The 23,444-nt window shown below is 41.0% G+C and overlaps 1 protein-coding gene across 4 annotated transcripts in view; it reads right to left on the reverse strand.

Annotated features, from left to right (window-relative positions):
* TECR (trans-2,3-enoyl-CoA reductase) overlaps window positions 1–20,777 on the reverse strand; it is a 32,018-nt gene extending 11,241 nt beyond the window's left edge. For 3 of the 4 annotated variants that reach the window (XM_019531080.1, XM_019531081.1, XM_019531078.1), the window contains exons 1-7: window positions 19,578–20,777; window positions 7,485–7,535; window positions 6,552–6,603; window positions 6,027–6,071; window positions 3,469–3,572; window positions 1,334–1,449; window positions 1,111–1,216 (exon numbers count right to left, since the gene is read on the reverse strand). In XM_019531080.1, coding sequence (XP_019386625.1) covers window positions 1,111–1,216; window positions 1,334–1,449; window positions 3,469–3,572; window positions 6,027–6,071; window positions 6,552–6,567 — 387 coding nt within the window. In that variant the 5' untranslated portion in view covers window positions 6,568–6,603; window positions 7,485–7,535; window positions 19,578–20,777. Of the gene's footprint in view, window positions 1–1,110; window positions 1,217–1,333; window positions 1,450–3,468; window positions 3,573–6,026; window positions 6,072–6,551; window positions 6,604–7,484; window positions 7,670–19,577 lie in introns of those variants that run through there. The other variant, XM_019531079.1, reaches the window with a different exon arrangement.
* Window positions 20,778–23,444: the final 2,667 nt, after the last annotated feature.

Here is a 23,444-nt window from a genome sequence, read left to right on the forward strand (position 1 = left end):
AATCAGCTATTAGATAAAAGCACCAAAAAGCCCCACTGAAGTGTACGATCTGTACAGATGCTAAGCAAGCTGCGTCCAACTGACATGGTTCCTCTTCTGAGCATGCACTGCGCTAAGTGCAGGGGTGAGCTAAGCTGAAAGTAAAGCACTGTTTTTGGGGGGGGGTTCCCCCCAAGTCTGCCAGTGGCCCTCATTACCAGTTAGTCATGGCCAGTTTATACCCAATTCTTTTCATGTCTTCAAATTGGCAGCTGTGACAGGGTTAAGCCTCTTGATTTTGGCCACACAGCAGGCTCTACTCCTCCTGCCCGTGTTCCTTCAGCATCCCTATGCCTCCATTCACGCACAGAAATCAATTTCCTTGCTTAAAACCTGCACCCCAATTTTGGATACCTAATTTAGGGGGAAAAGATGTGTGTGATATTTGAGTAAATACAATATAAAATTGTTTTAAAATTTGGTTGCCAATTTTTTGTAATATCCATAGTCTGTGCATAATTATGCAGTACACTGTACTGCTGCGCAGGCACTCAGCAAACAGGGAGAGTGCAAGTTAACTGAGACTCTATTCCCACAGCAGTGCTGTTTAATATTAGATTGTGCTTATCTGAGAAAAGAAAGAAAGGCAGAACAGTCATCCTGCTTTTTGCTAAAGAAGCAAAGGTAAATGAATATAATCGCCTAATGGAAAATGACAGTGCAAAGGAAAGAAACTATTATAAAATAATATTATAAAAAGCAAATTTAAAAAGTTAAAATAATCTCTATGTGCTTGATTGTACCCCCCTTAAAATATAAAATTGCTTCTGAAATATTCATGCCTAAAAGAACTGGCTGCCTGTAAAGGGGAAAGAATGCTAAAGGTATTACCATCTTGAAAAAACAATGAAGCAAAAGAGCAAAAATAACAGGAGATGCGATGATGTGGTGGCACATAGCTTGCAGTGGCAAAATTATTGTAAGAAATCTTTTAAAAGAATTACAGGTTTATGAGTAAGAGTTGTATATTACCACAAAGTCACATCAAAAAAGTTGTGCCAGGGAAGCAGAATAGAGGGTGGCTAGATTAAATTTATAAGAGGTCCGTGGTTAGATTTTGTAAAAATTTACCTTAACAATATTCCTCAGTGGCATAGTTCCATGGGAAAACCGGTGAACAAATACTGTTTCAATCAACCTTTTGATGTAGTGGAAAGAATGGCAGATACATGCCAAGCTAGAAACAGCAAGACAAAAACATTTAAGAATGCTAAAAAAACAATTGTGGCAAGACATTTGGAAAAAACTATTATGTTAACAAGAAATACTGCTCTAAGGCTTTGAAAGAACTTACTTAACTACTGGATGTGGCCTTGATGTAAATCTCTCATCCAGGCCATAGACAAAAGGCATACGGAAATAAAACAGAAAATAGATGAACAATGGTCCTGCATATTCTATCAAAAATACCTGCAAAAACAGAAAGAAAATAATTAAAAGACTGGGTGGGTCAGTGACTATGCTTTGGTTTCTTTGTGGTTAGCAATATACTATGTTCAGGACTTCCACTGAGTCAGGCTGGATATTTTTTGGCATTACATCATTTCAAAATAGAGGTTGAGATTGTTGAAAATACGTATGAATAGCATGCACATGCATTTGCAGTGATTGTATATAATAACTGTGATTGCATACACAAATGACAAAGTTTATATGTGTAATTAACAAGGCAGCACATATAATCATGACAAATGTGGATGCATATACATTGATGCAACTCCAGTCCTTATCTTGTCTTAGAAAGCTACATGTAAACCGTACGTTAAAAGAAAAGCCTTTGTTGGAGAATCTCTTCTGGGAAAAAAGAGAGTAGTCTCAAATGATTGAATTTGAATTTAAATATAGGTTTCTTAGGAGCATCACTTTGAATTGCTGTTTACTGTGTGTCAGACATTGGTAATTATAGTCATTTCCTAACTGAGGAAAAGAAGTTCATATCCTGATTATGGAAAAATAAGGTAAACCTATTGTATTTGTATTAATAAAGTAACAGACACACACACACACACACAGAGTTTATTTTTCTTCTAATACAGTTAGAAGCACTCTTGTCCAAAAAACTATTGCGTTATCATCAGCTGATATAAGTTCATCAGCACTTTTCCTACCAAATTTATAAACCAACAAGATGGGAAGAATATTGACTTTTTTTATTTGATGAAATTAAATTTTTCTTAGATTATATCTGAATATTGTGACAAAGTGATGGTGGTCTAAATCAAGTAGCCAACCCCAGCACAGGTGCCAGAGCATGGCAAGTGAAGGCATTTTGTTTGGCATATGCGCCTCAAGGCAGACGGCAGGGAAGGGGTCAGGGCTGTACTGCCCAACAAAGATTGGGTCTCTAGTGGCTCCCCCACCATCCACCTCTGGCACACCAACATAGTACAAATCAAGGTTGTGGGTATTGTTGGGACTCTGCCCAAAAACACTGACGGCCTCTGGTCTAAACGGAGTTCAATCTTATGAAAGTTCTCTGACTTTCATGATGTTTGCCAGTACTGTTGTGTTACAGTGTACATGAATTCTGCTTTTCAGCTGCTCGTGTTGCAATTGTCGTTTTGGCCTTCTAACATAGGATCCAAATTGAGGCTATGAGGATTTATACCTGCTGAATAGTAATCAGATGTAATGATTTTTATGAATTTTCTCTTTGTCATATATGAATCACTGTAGCTAACAATGACAAATGTGCCTTTAAATTGCTAATGAACTTTTCCTTTATGCTGTGACATTTAAATTAAAGCTAAAGGACAATATGCATCTTGCAAAAGTTCTGGAGGCCTAGTACAGAGACACTGGCTACCTGCTTAATGCTACAGGATAATATTTCCATGATGGAACTTTCCTTTGAGTTAAGACAGCAGAACGTGTGATGTTAGATGGACAGCTATTAATATTGTTGATATAACCAGTTTTCACCACCCTGCCATTGCTATTCTGTCCTCTGTGAACAAGCAGATGAGTCATTTTATTCTCCTGCGTATTTTTACTGGGGCCAAGAAACTTACTCATTTTTGCAGACTGAACTCCAGGACACCAAAATAAACCTGATTTCTGAGAGGAAGGAACAGAAGTTGTATAATCACTAAGGCCCAGATCCTCACAGGCAGTTAGATGCCTAACTCTACTGAAAACAATGAAAGCTTGATGCCTAAATACTTTTGAGTTCTGTAATGCCAGTCTACCATGTGCAAGCAATCGCTTTTTTGTTTTTCCATAGGGGCTGAACTGCAAGGTTTGCATTACACTCTTTTGTTGGATTCTTTGACTAAATGAACTGTACTGAAAAGAAGGATTCACTGTCTGCATCTCTTATCAGACCAGACAGCAAATGGAAATCCTAAATAAATGGAAACAGAAAGTGATGCAAGAAGTAACTAAGGAAAAACATTAGTTAAAATGGGTCAGATCTGAGGCATCTCTCACCATAGTCCATCCTATTTGAGGCCCTAAATCTTTAAAATACAGTGTAGCAGTTGTGCCAACTGGGAGGTGCTGCAGAATTTCCTCATCCCTCAAGGCTTTTCCCTCTGAGAAAAAGAAGCAGTTATACACATTTCAGTGAAATTAAAGTAAATTATTGTAGCACCTTAACCTTAAAGAAACCTTCCACACCACTTAGATTAGTCTGACAGATCCTCCTCCTGATGCATACACTTATTGAGGTGTCCACAAATAAATTCAGAATGTTTCTATTCAGCTTGCTTGCTCTTGTATTCAGAACAATAGCAATACGGAGACTCCATAAAGCATCAGTGATATCCACACCATGAAGAAGAATACCAAGCCCTGACTTTTATAGCCTGCTTTGTCACCTCCCAACTGCCACTGCAGAGTATGGATAAAAGCCAAGAGCGATGGTTCACTGCATGCTCTTTTGGGTGGGTCAATTTGCATCATTCAAGAACTCCCTAGACTGATGTTTCCCAAAACTCATGAGTTTACACCCTGCTGTATTATGGTTGGATACTTTCACCACTGCAGATGCCACCACTGTTCCCCTCTATCACTGATAGCTACCAATAGCCATGAGTGAGGGGAATCTGCAGTGAAGGAAGTGGCAGTAGCAGCTGAAATGGGTTGCGTCACTGACTGCACTGTGATTCACTTAGACCTACACCCAAAAGCTTTTGCATCCCTCCAGGGAGCACATCCCCCCAGTTTGGGAAATGCTGTCCTAGAAAGACCCCCCATGACATTATGCAAAACCCTTGCATAACTTAATTAGTTGCCTCTCATTTCAGCCTAGTGATTCTTGGCAGTTCCACAGTGTTTTGGCTCTTCTGTGGCAATGAGAAGTGATGGGTGGATTCTTTTACATGGCAATATATATGTTCACTCCTCCTTAAATCCTAGTTTAGTTGTTTACTTGACTTCTTCTGACACAAGAGGTTTGACTTGAGACACGTGCCTGCTTTGGGCTGAGGGTAATCAGGCTTTCTGCTCCTGTACTCAGGGGCATCCTAAGAGGTCCAGCTCTCTCCTCTGACAAGTTTTCAGCAAGGGTCCCTGGATGTGGCGTTATAATATATACACAAACAGCTGGTCAAATCGTGCATTTTCCATGAACTAATCCCAAAATAATGTGATAACCTGCACTGTTTTAATAATTTTAAAGGTATGCATAAAATTTCTGATGCTTAAAAGAGGCAAAAAAAAAGTAAGTGCAAGCTTTTAATTGAACAATTAGGAAGAATCAACAGATTTTTTTCAATTACACTCTCTCTTATGCACCAAGGCCATACAATAAGTATTTTCTATTAGGAATACTTAGGACTAAACAAATTGAATCAGCCAACTGGCATCAGCTGCATCAGCAATTCCTCTATTCACATTAATGTATTTTGCAATGGCTTATCAGCCAAGAGAACTGTGACTTCCCACCTGAGACAGAAGTAAAGTGAACCAATAACTCTAGCGCACAACCCTTAGATAACTGAGTTCCACTCTTTGGTCTATTTCTCTGCAGTTAGGTGAAGGTAATATAAGATTCCATGCTGCTTGTCTCCAAAGTAGAAGTGCTCAATAGTTAAAAATAAATACATTAAAACACAATGTAAACTCTCAAGTTAATTAGATAGCGAGTGCCAGTGCCAGTCCCATGTGTTTCCCACATCACTACCTAATAGGGGTGTGTGAAGCGGTCCCTGTTCGATTCAGATTCAGACTGAATCAGCGACAGTGATTTGATTCACTGTCCCTGATTCAATTCAGCCAAATCCAAATCTGAAGATGCGATGCTGATTCAGAGAATAAGTGATTCAGACATAGACACAGCTTTAAATGTTCTTTCTACATACCTCAAGGTACCAGCATGGCTCATGAACGCTGTGATGCTGGGGTGGATGGAGCGTCCCATAGGAGCGCAGGGGGCCCCTCCACATGCTCAATCTAGAAGTGGACCAGAAGTACTTCAAAGTGGATCTGGAAGTGCGCTGAGGGGCCCCCCGTGCTCCCCTGGTTTGGAGACTGGCCACAGGGGAACCCCGGGTGCCCCCCCCAACCCAAGAGGCACCAGTCGCTGAGCTTGGAGGGTGTGTGGGGGCTCCCCCCAGTGCACTCCCCAGAGGACCTGAAAGAGTCTGGTTCACTTCTGGGTCTGCTGCTGAGCGTGCTGGGAGCCCCATGCTCCTATGAGATACCCCATGTACCCCAGCATCACAGCACTCACGAGTCCCTGCTACCTAGAGGTATGTAGAAAATACATTTAAAGCCGTGTCTATGTCCAAATCTCCAAATCTGTCCGAATCTCTTTGGAGGGTTCCAATTTGATTCAGAGAGATTAAAGGGTCTCCTGATTCAATTCAGATTCCACCAAATCAGGCCAAATCTCTGCCAAATTGAATCAGGAATCGAAGCTTCATACAGCCCTACTACCTAGTTAGTAGACTGCCTACTTACTGTAGAAAACTTGGCCATAGAGCACCCCTCCCTGCAAGTACTCTGTTCATATCTTTATTACTCCAGACTTGATTAATACTTACTAGGCTTAAGTCTTATTGACTGCCTTGCTGGATACCACTGTGGATCTGCAAGACAAAAGAGAAAATACTAAAGTAATCCATAAGTTTTGCCTGTGGACTACCTACTGTTTTAATGATGGCAAAAAGAAGAGAAAGTTTTAGCTGGAGATTTTTTTATGATTTATGTTTATTATGAAATTCATACACAGACAATAGCAAATGTTTGTATAAATAATAGGAGTTTAGGAAAAAAGAGAACAATTATTATAAAGTCTCAGCTAAGTTAATGCTTATGTTCAGGTTACTTAACATTAATGTGTATATACACTGCATGTTCTATTAAACTACACAATTTCCCTTTAAATAATATGTACTGAATATTCCAATATAATATTTTCCTTTATTGTAGCCATCTTCTGTAGTCTGTGTAGTCACCTCCTAACTGCTACTGCAGAGTATGGGTAAGAGCTGAGTGATGATTCACTGCACGCTCTTTTGGGTGGGTCTTACTCTCACTATATAGCCATTCAAAAATATACTACTTACATAATTTATGGAACATCAATCTGATCTCTCTAATTGTAGCATGTGGTTCCACCTAAGCAACACCAAAAAATTGTTCATGTAAGTGACATGGTTTAAAGTATGACCATTAGGCACAAGAATACTCTAGTGAACATTTTTCAGGTCACTGTCCCTAACACTGTCTGAAATACTGCCAAAGTATTTTGGTATTAACATAAATAGGTCAAGCTATTTGTCCTGGAAAAGGAAAGGGGGAGCCTTTCACCTGTAGACTGTGTTTCAAATTCATCCATGTTAGCAGTAATTGCAAATTTTGAAAACGTGATCATGGTTTGATGGATTTTGGGTCACTGAGACATAACTGGTACCCACTGCAATACTCAGTGACCTTAGCTGAGAGACTGAGGATTGCATGAATGAAAATTCAGAGGGAAGTTTTGACTCCTGCTCCTAGAATAGGCATAAGGTACTTTAAGGCAATATAGGAGAGCTTGCTTGTACAGATATAACTCTACCCCCTCATCACATGGGCGACTGGTGCCACCTTAGTCAGGGGAGGGCACGTGTTCCCACCCCAGCAACCAGTCAGTGACTGGCTGCAGGGGGACCACCCCCTCAATCTCATCGACAGGGGATGTGGGTTCCCCCATGGCAAAACTCACCGACCAGGAAGCAGCAGCAGCGCTCCCAGAAGCAGCTGCAGCACTACATCCGGCACTCCCACGCCCCAGCCAGCACTCGCAGGGGGGACACCAGCACTCCCACCTGCCCTCCCTGCCCATCGCCTAAGCCAGTCAGGGGGTGCACCAACACTCTCAGGGGGTGCATGTGCACCCCCATGAGCCTCCTACACGTCGCCACTGCCTTACCCTTTCACAGTCACTAAAATTCCTTAAGGAAAAATAACCTAATCTAAAAAGTCACCTGCCATTTTACCTGTATGTTTTCATTTACCTTATCCAGGAAGCACAGCTGTTTTTTTGTCTTCCAGTCGAGTATTTCCACCTGATAGGAAACAAAATGATGACACTTATTGCTAAGAATGAGACTTCACATATTCCAGTCCAGGGCCAGACACAGGCATGGGTGAACCAGGTGGCTGCTTGGGCCCAAACAGAAAGGGGGCCCCAAAATGGTAATTTTAAAATTATTATTATCATCATCTTTGGCAAAGGGGGGCCCAATACTAAAAGTTTGCCCATAGCTGCCAGGAGTCTAGGTACAGTGCTGTTCCAGTCTATTGGCTGTGTTAACATAACTACTTCTGATCTACCCAAGCGAGGTTTAATCAAGACCACGTTCGTTAAATCCTCAAGTAGATCTTGACTTTCAAAAAATAGTGTCTCACAACAAACAAATCTTCTCCTTCTGTGCATTCAGAAATACAAGTGCTTACTTTACTGGTGGACAAGGTTCTTTGGGTAAATCCAATACCCTTTATTAGACCAACTAAAATCTATTTTGCTGTTTTCTTTTCCTGTCAGTACAACAGAAACCACATAGCTATGGGATAGTGTAATGGAAACAGATTCGACCCGCATAATTCTTATTACTATTGGAAAACACAGAAAGATGCACCTTAGCTTTGACAGAAAAATCATCCTTTTCATCCTTTTGTAAACAAAACAGACTGATATGTTAAGTCACTGAGACATAACAACCATGAAATTCAGCAGTACCATTGAATCACTTCTCAGATTACACTTTAAATCAGTGCTGTTAGACTCATCTAATCTTGCGGGTCAGATGAGTGATTCAGGATGGTCCATGGACTAGATCTGGCCCACAGGCCATACATTTGACATGCCTGCTTTAAATCAAAAGAACCATGCCTTTTGTAGAACCTCCTTAACACAGAGTGATACATTTTGAAATTCTTTAACTAAAATGTTAAATAAAAAACAAATGGAGATATAACGTTCCAACAGATTTCTTCATGAATAAAGATATGCTATTGCTTACCTGGGCACAGCATACCTACCTACTTCAAATATTATCGATTTTTTCCATTTAATTCTGATTTTAAACTTATACCTGACTTCTTTAATCTCTGGTGAAATGTCATGCTGCTTCTCTTTAATTACTCTGATCCATTAGATTCTTTGCTGAAGTTAACTGGATACTACATTAATACATTCACCCTACACAATAAATAATTTCTTTTGGGACTTTAATATATCATTGTATATGTGAACCACACAAAATGATTAATGCAGATTTAAATTGGTGCATCAGTTCTGAAATAAGTTAAGACCCACTCAATTAGGTAAATCTCACCGAGTATATTCAAGAGGAGTAGCCTCACGAGTAGAACTTTCAAATGAGTAAAGAATCAAATCCCAAAGTCATGTTTACCTGTTGTATTGCACACAACTTCAGCATATTTTGTTCATATTGAAAAATTCTACAGGACTTATAGATATTAAACTACCAGGATTCTACGAGGGTTACCTAAATCAATGCTTAAAATAGCATTCTTCAGAAAATTTCCTCTCTAGATCATTTTTCACCATGTTAAAGAATTTAAAAGAAATTATATTCAATGTATATACAGTTACATGGATCAGTTGAAAAGGTTCTATGAGAAAACAGAATTCTCTGTTAAATTTGGTAGTATTTTTCTTTAGAAGAGTGTATACATGTAGTCATTCATGTACATTTGCATACTATGAATACGCATGCATAACTGTTCTTATGTATGGTTCAAACAACTTGAAAATTGACACTTGTTTACAGTGTATGTTCAGCCATTCTCCTCCTCTGTTATCATAGTCTCAGATTTTATACTGAACAAACAAAAATTAACTGTGACAGTAATACTCTTGCATCTAGGGATCTCTGTATTAATAACCACCATCAAGAAATGGGTATGCCCATTCCTTATTATTTACCTGCTCCACGTGAGGAATTTGCATGAAGGAGACAGGAAAAGTAAATACTTAAAAAAAAAAAAAAAAAATCAATTGATGCTTTCTTTACAACTATCAAACGAACAGTATCCAGGAATTTCAAAGACCTATCTCAGTAAGCGAGCAAGTGCAAGTTACACTGGCTTTTGTTTTCTTGGTTTGTTCTCACTGACCCACATTATAATAGACTTCTCCTGTGACAGCTGCTAGTCTGTATGTTCTAGGTTGATCTGGCAGCTGTAATAACAGGGATTTTATTATTACCTACTACCAGACTTTTTTTTGATAAACATCTAAAACTAATTACGTTTGGTATTAAGGGACCAAGAGAGGAGATTACTATTAGGCCTTCAATATGATATTAACTAAAAATAGAAGTCACACTCTAGTATTTTTATAATAGGAGCGCTTTGAAGAGATGATACGTTGAAAGTATTGTTTTTCCTTCTTTCACTGGTCCTCAGTAGTGCTCTCTTTCTCTATTTGTGTACCAATTGAAGCACTTGAGCTCTAGTCAAAGAGCCAGCTAAGTGATCCCCTTTGCATCTGATACTAATGCAGCAGCATGCAGTTACTGTTTCAAATAAGCTATCTTTTAAAGGGTTTATGATGCATAAAAGAATGAATGAAAAAAGTTATTGGGGTTTTAAGTGTTTCTCCTTCCAAAATATCATCTTGTCAAGTGTTGTTGCAGCTGTTTGGATAGAGATCTTCTTAGAAAACTAAAATAAGTGGATTCAGCTCCTGGGTGGAAAATGTTAAACCACTATAAGAGATCTGCGTCCTGGGGAATGGAAACCACCTTTGCATCTTTCAAATCCTTAGCTGTTCCATAGGCTGAAGAAGCTGATGGTATAACTCAGAAAGACTGAGTGGCTGATCTCCTACAATAGCTACCCACAGCTTTCCTGTGAGCCCCAGCAATGCCCCAAATCTCTGCAGAGTTAAGTGCCAGGACCAAACCCCAAATCACTGCCATATCTGCCTCCAGCTTACACTCTGCCAAGACTTGTAAGAATCCTTCAGAAGGGAACTTAGGCCTTCCAGCTGTGGTGCCTGCAGCAGAGGGATCCTTCTCATGCTACATTTAGGGCTGCTTATCCCTTTGTCATTTTACTGTACATCTACAATCCAAAAAATCCCAATAACTTTTACCATTCCTATCGGAGTGCAGGTGAGGACAACACACTTCCTTCGTGAGGTAACTAGAATGAGAATCAATGCTCTCTCCCTTTTCAGAAACATAGGGATGGAAGGGACCCATCTTAAGAATCTAATCACATATGGAAGAAGAAAAAATTAGGAAGACAAGAGTGATAACATAATAATTGTTTTGGCAGCTTTTGCATGTGGGTTACAGTATCTTTCCAATAACTAGATCAGTTCAAATGGTTTACTGAAGTATCAAGATCAATGAAAGTCATTGTCTAAACTGTTTTGAAATCCTACTGTTTCTGAACATGGTGACCAACAACCACGTAAAGTAACATGGAGCTGACCATAGGTTTTCCTGGTCTAGACTGATGAATAAAGTTAGTGCTGGTCAGTGTGATTGTTGACAACAGTGTTCACAGCAGTCCTTTTAGTATTTAAACTCTTTGTGACCCAGACTTTGGTTTTCTATACGTTTGTGTACAACCTACCAAACTAGAACCTTAGCTCATTGACTTATGCAGGGGTGGGCGATAATTTCGGACAGAGGGCCACTTACTGAGTTTTGGGAAGCCATCGAGGGCCGCATGACAGGCAGCCACAGGCAGATAAATACTAATTTTCTGGTTTTTTAGGGGCCCTGCGGGTCAGATAGAGTGACCTGGTGGGCTGCATCTGGCCTGCGGGCCACATTTTGCCCACCCGACTCATAGGTTGGTAGTTTCTAAACTATGGGTCACAATCCCAAATGGGACTGCAACCGTTACATGTGAACCCTGGAAGAAATTCTATGATAAAGTCAGGTCACACCAGAAATGATGGCAGGAGCCTGGAAAGCTGAGAACCTCTGTTCTAAGCACTGTTGTCATGCAGATGTTGAATATCAGTTCCACTGATTTGGACAGAAGAAGCCACTATCATTACTTACTTCTACTTCTGTACAACATAGGCCACAAATGTTACCCAGTAAATGGGACTTAGCATCCAACTAAGGATATTAAAAAATGAGACCTAATTATTTTTAACATGGCCTAACAAGACAAGGATTCAGAATAACTAGAGCTGCTCACAGTGATCTGCACTGAAGTAATAGGAAGTTCATTTAAAAAGTTTTAAAGGGGCAGCTTTAAATTAGGTTTATTCAAGGAAAAGCAACCCGTGATTTTACAGAAGCTCTAATCAACAGACATAGCTGTGCAATGTATATATTTTTCTTTCAGTGCAAATATTCCCTTCTATGTTCGCATACAAAACTTTGCAAACTCCAGCTGCTGCCTGAAGACCATAGATTGAAACTGACCCCCCCAAATAAACTGTTCAGTTTATTTGTATTGTCTAGATAAGACACCAACCCCCCGCAAAAAAACAACACCCCAACAGTCTAACAGAACAATGGAGAAAAGTATACTTTATTTTTAACCATTTTGATTATCAATAAACTGCTAAATATCTTCAATGTTTAAAATACATAAAAGTCTTTAATTTTTAAGCTATGCAGGTTTAAAGACCTGGTACCCTTTTGTAGGAGACAAAATTATAATTTATCTAGGGCCCACAGTTTCAGGCTCCTGGAAAGGCCTAGGTATCAACTAATCTTTAAAAAATGATGTGATAAGTATTATGGAAACAATGTAATACACAATAATCATGTTGCTGTAAGTTTTATTTGTAGCCATTTGTACTTGGAGCAGCCTCTCCATGTTTCAGTTTATCCTGCTGAGTCCTGACACAAGCGAATATTGTATTGATTTTTTTAAATTACTCAGTAAAAAAAATGCTTATCTTACAGTCTAGGAACAACCAGCCCAGAGTAAGAGTGATGCAAAATGAATTAATTCTGCCTGTACTATTAAAGTGCTTACGTAAGCCAGGCTCCTTTGATTTAATTAGGACTGTGGCATGATTTGTTCTTATACTCATACATTTGATTTCTTTTTCTTAGGAATCAAATTAATCTTTCCAAACATTTACTTTTCCCCGTTGAAGTAATTATTTCCTGTTTCCCTGGAGATTTCTCAGTTATACTAAGCTTTGCCTCAGGAAAGAAGGTACACCAGCACTCTGGGGGTAGGAAGGAGTCAGTAGGGGCTTATTCTGATCTTACAACTGTATGAATCAGGAATAATTCTACTGAAGTCAACCAAGTTAGAGCTAGAGTCAAATCAGAATTTAGGCACCTAAAGCAGGGCACAGATGGACTAAGTCCAAAACCATAAACCAAAAAATCCCATATAGCAGCTGCCTAACCCTGAAAGCTCCTGAAGCACCTCCCTGTTTGACCTGAAAGTTACTCAAGTACCTGCAGTTCTGCTTTTGCATACATCAGGATCTTTCCTGGTTTATGTAGCTCGGCACCTAGGTCCTCGGATTCAGAACCTAGGTGGAGCAATACCCTGAGGAACCCTAACGTATAGAGTGGGATCGAGCCAGTCACAGGATGCAACCAGCAGTGGTGAAGCCACTGCTTCCCACCTTTCACATCACAGTTCAGTGCAGTGGTGCCCTAACTTTTCACCTCAAGGGCTGGCCGCACCATGTGGGGCAGGTGTAATGGGGACCCAATTCAGCACATGGGGCGGGCAGGTGGGGCCTGGGCCTGATCCAGCTTTATGGGGGATGGGCTGGAAGGTGAAGTGCAACCTGGCTGTTGTAGGAGTGAAGGGGGTGCAGCTTGAGCAAGATCTAGCCACATGGGCCTTGGTAATTTAGCAGTGAGGGAGGGGTAGCAGTCTTAATTGCCACTACTTCCCTGCCAAAATTCCCAACCCAGGCCACATTTCCTGCGGGCCAGATGCCATGGCTCTGTAGCCAACATTTGACCTGTAACCCAGGGGTTGACCACCTCTAGTCTAGCTGTTACAGCACTACTGCAGGAAGTATGCACTGGTGTTCAATACACTCCTCATCTTGATGGGTTCAGAATTACATCACCCCTTCTCAGGACAGTTCCCTAAGCACCTGCCCATAGGCTAAGCTGGGTGCAGGTGCACTCCACCCCTCTTGGTGAAACTGGGCCCCTGCACAGAAAAGACTGAAAGACTCACAAGGTGGAGAACAGACAGCCAAAAAGACAGCATTTAGCTGGGAGGGAAGAGATCTGGGGTCTGAGCCTTACTCTCAGGACTGTTTATACATTTTATATTTCATAGATTTCATAGACATCAGGGCTGGAAGGGAACTCGGGAGATCATCGTATTAAACAAGAATTGATTAAAAAACAGAATGCAAGCCTCCCACATTCCAACTATTTGAGTTGGTCTAAGAAAAGATACTGACTGGATTAACCCAAAGAGTCTGTCTCCCACATCCTAGGTATTTGACCCACTAAGCTATTGTGTATGTGCATGTACATGTGCATGGTACCACCACCTTCATCTTAAAACAGTAAGCCCTGCTCAGTCCCTTCACAAAGTAATTGTTGGCCCTTTTCCTCAGGGGGTGCCTCTGGACTCCAAGTGGCTAGGCTTACTTAAGCTCCAGAGGGATGGTGGGATTTAAGACATGCTTCTGTGCTTAGTATTTTTTATTGTTTAGCTCTAGGTAAATCCCCACTCAGCATGCAGGTTTTTGAAGAAACCTAACATTCACTATTCTGGGAGCTTGGGTACCTAACTCAGTGTTTGAATTTCCTTCCCAGGAGCTGGATATATTCCTTAAACCAGTGAAAAAAATCAGTGCAAATGTGGTTCAAGTCACTGCTTTCACTATACTTGCGCCTGCAATTCTTCTTGCACTTGTTAGAAAAAAGAACAGAAAACGAACAGGCATAACAGCAGAGCTGAATTGTGCCACTTCAGTCATGCGGAGCAGCACTTTACTCAAAGTAGTCAGACTGGATTAAATCCTGGATCTACTGAAATCAGTGCAAGATACTAATTCAATGGGGCCTGGATTTTACTGTGCTTCACCTTGGATTTTACTATGATTAAAAGGGGCAGAAAAAGTCAATGTTTAACAGGTCTAGAGCTCCAAATAACCTGGTGAAACCTGTAGCAAAGAGGCACACCAGGCTTCTATGTGGGAATAGAGGATCCAAATTCTGAGTTCTCTCTCATTGAGTTTCTTACTAATATTTGTTTGAGGGGAGTGATTTGGTCCTTATGAAGTAAAAGAGAATTCAGTTCACAGAATGCAAAATCTACCAGAAGCCCAGTATCTCCACCAGATCCTGGCTCTCTCTAACCCCTTAGCAGCAGAATATCAATGGAGCAATTCTGTTTACTGAACTACCCTCAGGAGGTTTCACAAAATGGAAAAGAAACCTGCAGAAAATAACACTAGTACAGTAGGCATTTATTTGTATTGATAATGTGCAGTCTGTCATAGCCAGCTTTCAAACCAGACTGAGAGGTTTCAGCATCCCTTGCATATCAGTGATTGCACTGAAGCGTGGACCTGTAAGAACAAGGTGGGTCAGCATGGTGGGGGGTTGGAGTTGATGATCTGCTCAGGCCCCTTCTGACCCTACCAACTATGAAACATTTATGCTATTCTAAGCAGGTGTGCAATGTTTTCATACTGTTTCATAGCCTGCAGCATATGCAAAATAGAATCAATGCTGAGTCAAGGGTACTGATAGGTCAGGATCATGTTTTGTATGTAGAAAACGTTCAGATGGTTTAAGTTTATGAAACAGCATTAGCTTATACACTGAAGACCAAATCCTAAAAAACTCAATAGCCATTTTGCCTTTTATTTAACACAGGGTTTTCAACTGTTTTAAATAAGTGTATCTGCAGTGGCCCCCTTTTTAAGAAGTGTACCCCTGGGAGGGAGGGTGCCAAGCAGCCGGACATCAAGCTGGGGCGGGGGGGGAGAGGGAACAGGCAAGGTGGCTGGCAAGCAGCCAGATGTGAAGTGGGGGCATGGCAAGTGGCAGAGCAGTGCTCTCACCCTGCCCTGGCTCTTCTCCTGTGAGGCAGTGGCACAGGGTGGCAGCAGTCCATCCCCACATACCCCCTGGGACCTTTCAAAGTAAAAGTACCCCCAGAGATACATGTACCCCTGGTTGACAACCCCTGTTTTAACAGAACCAGGATTCATCCTCAGTGAATGTGTCTGTGCTTCAAAAGGCAGCTGCTGATTTGGTCTCAAACCAAAGGAGGCATAATTGCCTGCATCACACACAGGAGGTTGCAATTTGCAGTGCTACAGTTCAACATCTACCAGTGCTTTCTCTATGGAGTGGGTAGGCATGGATATCAGAACATGCATCACCTGTCTATTTTGAGATATACATGTGAGGAAGCTGATTTAGAGGTTTCAGGTTTGAGAAGTTTGCTCTTACTACTGACTGGCAGCTCTCAGAGAATTAAACCCTTCTGGTGAAGATGTGAATAGAAAACCTTGGAGCCTCTAAGAGTCTTGCTCTTTGTGATTTTCTGTTGCTAAGGAGCAGAATTAACCCACAAGTCTTTTGACATTATGTGGACAGGCGCTTGAAGAAGTTTTGATAGGAACTTGTAGCAAAGTATATGAGAAAAGGGCTACAATGACTATTGTTAGGGATCCCTAACACTGTGAAACAGAGATAGGGGGAATCCTTGAAATTTTCTTCCTAGCGTTCTTAGCCCTCAAGGCAAAGGGGTCAGTGGGGGCTCAACATACAAGGCTCCTTTTAAACAAATAGGCTAAGAAATGTGTGCTTAAAATAAATAATCTTGTTCTTTCAAAGAGGCACCGTCAGCTTGAAACTAGTTTTTATCAATGACCAGGGTTGATGTTGTACATGCTACCAGGCTCCCTGACAAGTACTATTGTCTTACAATCTCATTATCCTATTTTAAAAAAACATTCTCTCCCAAGACCCAAATAGGGGAAATAATGGATTCACCTGAAGAAGCAGTGAAACTGACTGTAGGCAAGTATTGTCAAATGCACAAAATACAGAAACTGGGGAAGGAGGAAAGAGAAGATTTTTCTCTTCTAATCTTTTTCTGTGATGATAATCTTATGTGTTACTTATAACAGTAACAAAAAAGTTAACAGGGTATTGGCAGTGCCCCTTTAAAACATCCACAAAATCATTCAAATATCTAACGCATGGTTTCAGCTTTGTCTTGCTCAAGGGAGCCCTCAGAGGATAAAGGATCTTGAAATCCTGTGCAGTCCAGCAACCCCTGCCCTTGGCATTTTGACCCAGCATTCTTGCTCAACTTGACTCAGAGTGAGAAAAACCTTTGTAACAGACACCACAGCATCCCAGAAACATTAGGTAGGCAGCACTGCATTAGTTCACACATTCAGAGGGTTACTTTGCAACCAGAAGGGCTAGACAGATTGTTTTAAATGATAGTGTCCACCAAACTATCGTAGCCAGAAACCACTTCCCACCTCATGGTTAAGGAAACCAGGTTAAAAGAATGATTTTATTTCTACTAACATAATTGCTACTGATTATAACATATTTCTATCATGTTTTCAACTCCAGCGAGCATCAAAGCAGTTTCTGCATCATCTGCTCAACTCCTGAAAACAAGGATTTTCCCAGTGAATTTGATCCAGAGCGGTGCTGACCATCTGCAGATATTACTGACATCAACTGGATCTGCAGGTGCTCAGGACACACACCTTTCTGAGCTACACAAATATTGCCTGTGTAAACAAAGAGATTGAGCAATATATGGGTTATCTAAAATACTTATTTGGGCAAAAGCCCATTGCCTGGGACACTAGTTTAAACTAGGTTTGACAGAAACAGTAAAAAAACCCAAAACCACACAGGAGAGGATAATTGCCTAGAGAAGAGTGGATTGGCAGTGGATTTTCAAGAGAACAGATGAGAGTTAGGTATCTGATTCCAACTGACTTGCAAGGGAAGGGAACTAACTGTACTTTTTACCTTTGAAAAATTACCAGCAGGTCCTATTCAAAGACCTCCCCAGAAATGGCAAACTAAAATGTATTTTTTATTTTCTCCAGGAAAATAAGAAAACAAAACTCTGCCCATTTAAAAAAAAAAAAAGGTGGAAATTGTCTTGGCATTAAAATAATCTGGTACAACTGGAGAGAGACACACTATAACCATTTTTATCCACCAATTTTCAGTTTGAAAAGCCATTAATGATTCACATATAATCCCCCAAATGTCACACAGGAGAATAATTAGCTATCAAGGAATAATTATAGATAAAACTGCCTACCTGGTGATTTGGGAATGTGTCACATTCATCAAACCAGGACTCAGTCCTTATAAACCTACCAAAATCGTGATTTTGCGGATTTCACGGAAATTGCAAAAGTGGGCAGTGTGCACAAAATCCATGAAATCTGAGAGGGAAAAAAAAAAAGAGAAAACTTACTGAAAATAAAATACTGGCTCCCCAGAGGGAGCCAGCAGTCTTCATGGCACTGCAACACGGCTGCCTTGCCCACCCCTTGTATCTGGCTGAAAAACCTGCCTGTCATGAGGCCCTGCCCCTCCACTCCAATCAGGGCAATAGGCAAGTACACACGATGGACAGCCTTCACAACCAAATCAGCAGTGAGGAGTGGGGCCATATGACTGACACCTCTCATATCCGATTAGCAGTAAAGTGTGGGGCCAGGGCCCCTTGGCCCTTGGCCAGAGGGGGGGGGGGGGGGGCCCTGCCATGATCTACCCATGAATATTGCAGCATGATTGTCCCACAAAATCAGCTGGCTGCTTCCTCAACTTAAATAGACCCCTACTTACAAGCCTTTCCCACCTAACTAAACATGACATGAGTAGTCATGTTCATTTTAATGGGATACCCATGCATATAAAGATGTTTGTGTTTGGCAGGATAGGCCCCAGATGATAATAGTCCATCCACTTATACATTTTAAATGTAATGCATTTTATAATGATTTATGAAAATATATGGGAATCTTAAAAGGATGCGTCAGCTTAACGCACATCTGTCTAAACATTTTTACCAACTATAATTACAAGATCACTATATCCAGAAGAGGGTAGAAATGGGGAAAAAACCCACACCTCTTTTTGGCATGTCTGCCCTGTTCAATTGTTAGGGAGTTCCCCTATAGTTTGAACAGGTGCTCCACACACAGCAGTTTACATGAACAAATTTAGAGAAAATAACACATTAAAAAAAACAAAGTTACGTATTTTCAGGTGCTTTGTCAATGACTAGATCGGAGGCTGGCAACATTTGGGGCAGAGTGCCAAAAACACCCACAACCTCAACTTGTAAGATGTTGATGTACGGGGCAAACAGCAGGGAAGCCATGCGGGGCTCGATCCTTGATGCAGATCAAGCCCCAGACTCTTCCCTGCCTGCCCTCAGCCCTGAAGTACGCATGCCAAACAAAATGCCTTCATGTACCATGCTCTGGCACCCATGCGAGGGGTTGCCTACTCCTGGACTAGATTATAAATTGATGGCAGCCCTTTAAATGCCTTAGAATTTTTCTAGACATTCAGTAAAAATTGTGTCACCCTCCCAAACCTAGTAACTACATTTACGCTTTGTATTCAAACCACAAACCAAACCAAGCAAGTATTAGAGATGGAAAAACATAAGTATACATCCTTCAATGGACTGCCAATAACACAGGAAAGTCAGGCTTTATGATGCCAGGTTAACCCTATTTATCAAAGGGACATTCTCTTTATAAGAATTTCAATTATATATTGTTTAAAAAATGTGTTTGGTCTCTTATCTATAGCAACTGAAGATGCAATTTGTTCCAAAAGCCACAAGATTCAGCAGAGCTGTCATTTCATAAATTGCTATTTCTCTAGTAAGTATAATAACCATCTAATGACTATGTAAGTGTTTCCAAAGAACTCAGCAAAAACTGAACACATTAATATCAGAGGCTGGGAAAAAATAAATTATTCAGAATGTAAGTGTTTGCTTTGTTCATTTACAGTTAAAAATATATAGGTAGATTATTTTCTTTATAAATGCACTTCTCTGGCATGGCATATGTCTGAACTTTCCATGACATAGTAAATGCTTGCCATTCAAGGCAAGAACATAGAGTACTTTTCATTCACTTGACCCTTTGATCTTCTGTACAAAGAGGTGCTTTTCTGAAGTCTTTATTGTGTGGCACATTTAGACTGATGTTATCAGTGTAATCCTGATTAAAATCCAAGTTGAGAAATAATATTAGAACCTTCTACTTCTGATCCATTAATATATTACAAAATAGTCTATAAATTGTCTGTAATTGAGAACTCCCCCATGATCTAACTTATTTCCCCTCTCTGTCCAATACTACTGCTTAGTGTAGTTTTAAAACTTCTCTTGTTGGTAACACTTCGGATTAGTTTGATAATCAGAATGGAGTTACATTGCTTAATTCAGTCTAACTTGGATTCCTGCTCTGGCCTCCCTCAAGCCTGAACCAGTGCCCCTAGCTCAGCTAAATAGTGAGAGGTCAATGTGTATCCTCTGCCCTGGTTCTATTAAGAACTGTATCAATGTCAGCACAGGTTTAAAAAATGGCACTAAAAATCCCTAACTTTCACCTTTCCTCAGGAGCCTTTTCTTCAAGCATGTTTCTTACACTAGAGACTGATGAGCAGCTAGCTCTCTGCCTCCTGGGAAGCCCCCCATCCCACTGGCTATATATTCTGAAGCTGGCCTTACAACTGCAGTACAGAAATGTATTCCCTCTTATATCTATTACAGAAATATTATTTCTGTTCAAGCAAAAGAAGCTTATCTGTCTGTTCTCTGGATGGTGTGAAGAGTTAGTATGAAGAAGGTACTCTTCCAAAAGTATCACTCCCAGAGGGCCCACCTAGGCTTATTTGCTGCAGGATTATCTAGTAACCCAGTCAGGGTGGAACATAGTGCGGCCTTCAGGTCTAGTCTCACATTACTCTAAGGGACCCTTCACAGAAAGACAGTGGAGAGTCAAAGGCTCAGTTCTGCAGGACACTGAGCCCATGTACTCGGTACACAGCATCTTTGAGTCCCACAAACTTTGGTGGGAGTTTAAACTTCCTGAAGAAGTGTGTACAGCACCTTGTGAAACTGGGTCCTCACCGCATTGATAGCCCAGAGAAAAAGAGAAGTAACATGACTAACCCACCAAAGTGTGAGTGTGCATTTGTCTCTGCAGCTTTCCTTCAGCACAGCAGACAGCCCCACTCTTTCCTTTACTTGGAGTGTGTTAGTTTACCATTGGCAGACAAGGTCTTCTATTAGACCAACTAAATAGTTGGAAAGATTGTTCTTTACAAGCTTTTGGGCACAAACACCCTTCTTCAGGCTGCTGGTGTTTGTGTGCTCTCCTGGATATAATAGAAGTTTAAGCCATTATGCAAAATGCAGATCTGTGAAAATGCAAATGTGTGGCAGGGAAGATCAAAGGGGATGCGACTTAACCAGTGAGAGACAGGTGGGTAGGAGTGGGGAAGGAGGGAATGTTAACCTGGTGATAGGGTATAGCTGGTAAAATGTAGACAGGTTACCTGGAGTTATCAGATGGCAGACAGGTTTTAATGTGCCATAAATCTAATGTCTAGATTTAGTCTAGTATTTAGTAGATTTAGGAAGTGAAGTTTACCACTAGAGACTTATATCATCAACATTTTAGAGAAATGCCATTAAGTAATGTTTATATTTCTCCAAATTATGATAGCCATTCCCAATATTACTTGAGACACCAATAACAGAACTGCTACATGAAATCAGAGATTTGCCTCTGCTTTTGACAAGTTCTAACTCTACAGCTCTACTGCAGACATTTTGTATGATCACAGGCAAACCACTCAACTCCTCTGTGTTTCAATGGCTACATCCTTTACCTACCACACAGGGCTGCTGTTAGTTCAAAAGTCATTAGGGTATATAGAATTGTTTAAATTACATTCAAATCAGTGTTGTGACTCTTGATTCTTACTGTCTGAGAAGAGAATCTACCAACTAAAGGGACAATGTGAGCTTGAAATGAAGCCCATTAAAAACAATGAGTTAGAAAGTAGTTTTATGTCTTGCATCAGCCCCTCCATCCATTTGAAAAATCTAGGCACTTTACCATCACATTTTCTTATTTTAAAAAAGTATTTCTCTCTCCTTTGTTGAGAAAATGACTGTTATTAACCTTTTATGTCTGGTTTGAAAGTTACTCATTTGTCTTTGTTTCAATATGCTTGACTTCAGTGGGTCTCCTCATACTTTGTGGATGGTAAAAGTCCACCTCTATTCCAATTATATAAAGAAAGCAGTGAATCTGACTCTGTATTCAACATTTTCAGACACACAAGGTAAAAAAAAAAAAAAGCAGTCAAAAAGAAAGGCTTTTTATAACAACTTTGTTTTTAATCAGTAAGTAAAAATATTTAGAGACAGAGTATGATTTTCATGTTTGTGAAGTGCTTCATAACTCTCAGAAAGTTGTTACAGATACATAAAGATAAGTCTTTCGGGTTCGTGTAATGAACAACGCAGACCTACAACTTGAATACTTTTCTCTGTATTTATAGTTCTCTTTTGAACTTATGGAGAAAAACCAATACAAATCGACGTTCTAAAATATCTCTTCTACTCAAGTATCAGAAGTCAAGTAGGCAAGAACGACATGCTGTGCCACAGTCACTCTCACTGTTGCCAAAACCATCTTTGTTCTACAACCCCCACCGTGAGCCATGCACCAAAGAGAACTCAAACAGAATTGGTAATCTGGAGTGGGGCCCCCACGCCACTCCCATATTCCTTGGGAATGCCACCACTGGCTTACAAGATCAGAACTTTGAAAGTCCATAGACTGCACCTGGAATGAGACAGGGAAGAGTTGCCTGGCCTCTGTGCACGGACAGCATATAAATTTGGGAAATGTTCTGCGCTTGTCACTCACGTGACCTAGTAGATGGTGAACTGATCCAAGACTCATGATACTTGGGTTCCGTTTCAGGCTCTGCTAGTGGCTTACCAAGTGATCTCCGACAAATCACTTTACCTCTCTTGTGTTTTGGTCCCATCTATAAAACGGTTATAAGACTTACCTACGTTGTAGAGTGCTTCAAGTTATACTTGTGAAAAGTGCTATATAAACCCCTTCATAGCCAACCCAGCTATGTGAAGACAGGCAGCAGAGCAGACAGTTTCCTCGATGGGCATGGGGGGAGAAATTGGAGTTGTTTGACCCCTAAGTGTGAGGCCCTCAGGCTTAAATGAAGGAGGCAGCAAGATACTTGACTATCCTAGTGCCCAAGAGAAGCTAATACTGGTGCACATGAAACATTAGTAGCACCAATGGGAATGTTATCCCCTAAAATTCCCCAAGGGTAGATGAGACTATAGAGAAGAAACCACCCTGCACCCTCCCACCCGTGCCAAGACCAGAGACAAGCTGGGCCACTTCTGTTCACAGAGAGGTCTAGGATATTTCTTATGTTGGGTGGTGGAGGGGGAGGGGAAGAGGAGAACAGAAAGACAATCCTAGGACAAAGCAAGTCTTTTCAGACTATTTTATACCGTGTTCATTTTTTAATCTGCAATTATTTCACCTCTTACATCTGATTCCTAAGAGGATTTTGCCTTTGCGCGTGGGTGTAGGACAGGGTCTTCTGCTGGAGAATTTGAAATGTGAGAGTGCAAGGATGAAAGAGATGGCAGGACAGCTGCCTGAGCCCTGCTCCCAAACGGGGAGCTCCCTCCCTTTGCCATCAGCCCATCTAGGGAACATTTTTTAAGTAGCCAATAGGAACAAGCATCCCCCCCCCCCACCGGTTAAAAAGTTAAACGTCGATCGATTACGTCAAGGCAAGGCCGGGAGCAGCCTTTCTGTGACGTCACAACGCCCACAGGCGTCACGCTTCTGGGGTGACCGTTGCCGCTGGCTGGGCGGACGCCGGCGGCGCTTGGCCGGGGGCAGCGGCCCCTTCGCGCCGGCCCGGGGGATGCAGCCG

The sequence above is a fragment of the Crocodylus porosus genome, unplaced genomic scaffold, assembly GCF_001723895.1.
Source record: "Crocodylus porosus isolate Cpor-Errol unplaced genomic scaffold, CroPor_comp1, whole genome shotgun sequence".
In the NCBI taxonomy this organism is placed as follows: Eukaryota; Metazoa; Chordata; order Crocodylia; family Crocodylidae; genus Crocodylus; species Crocodylus porosus.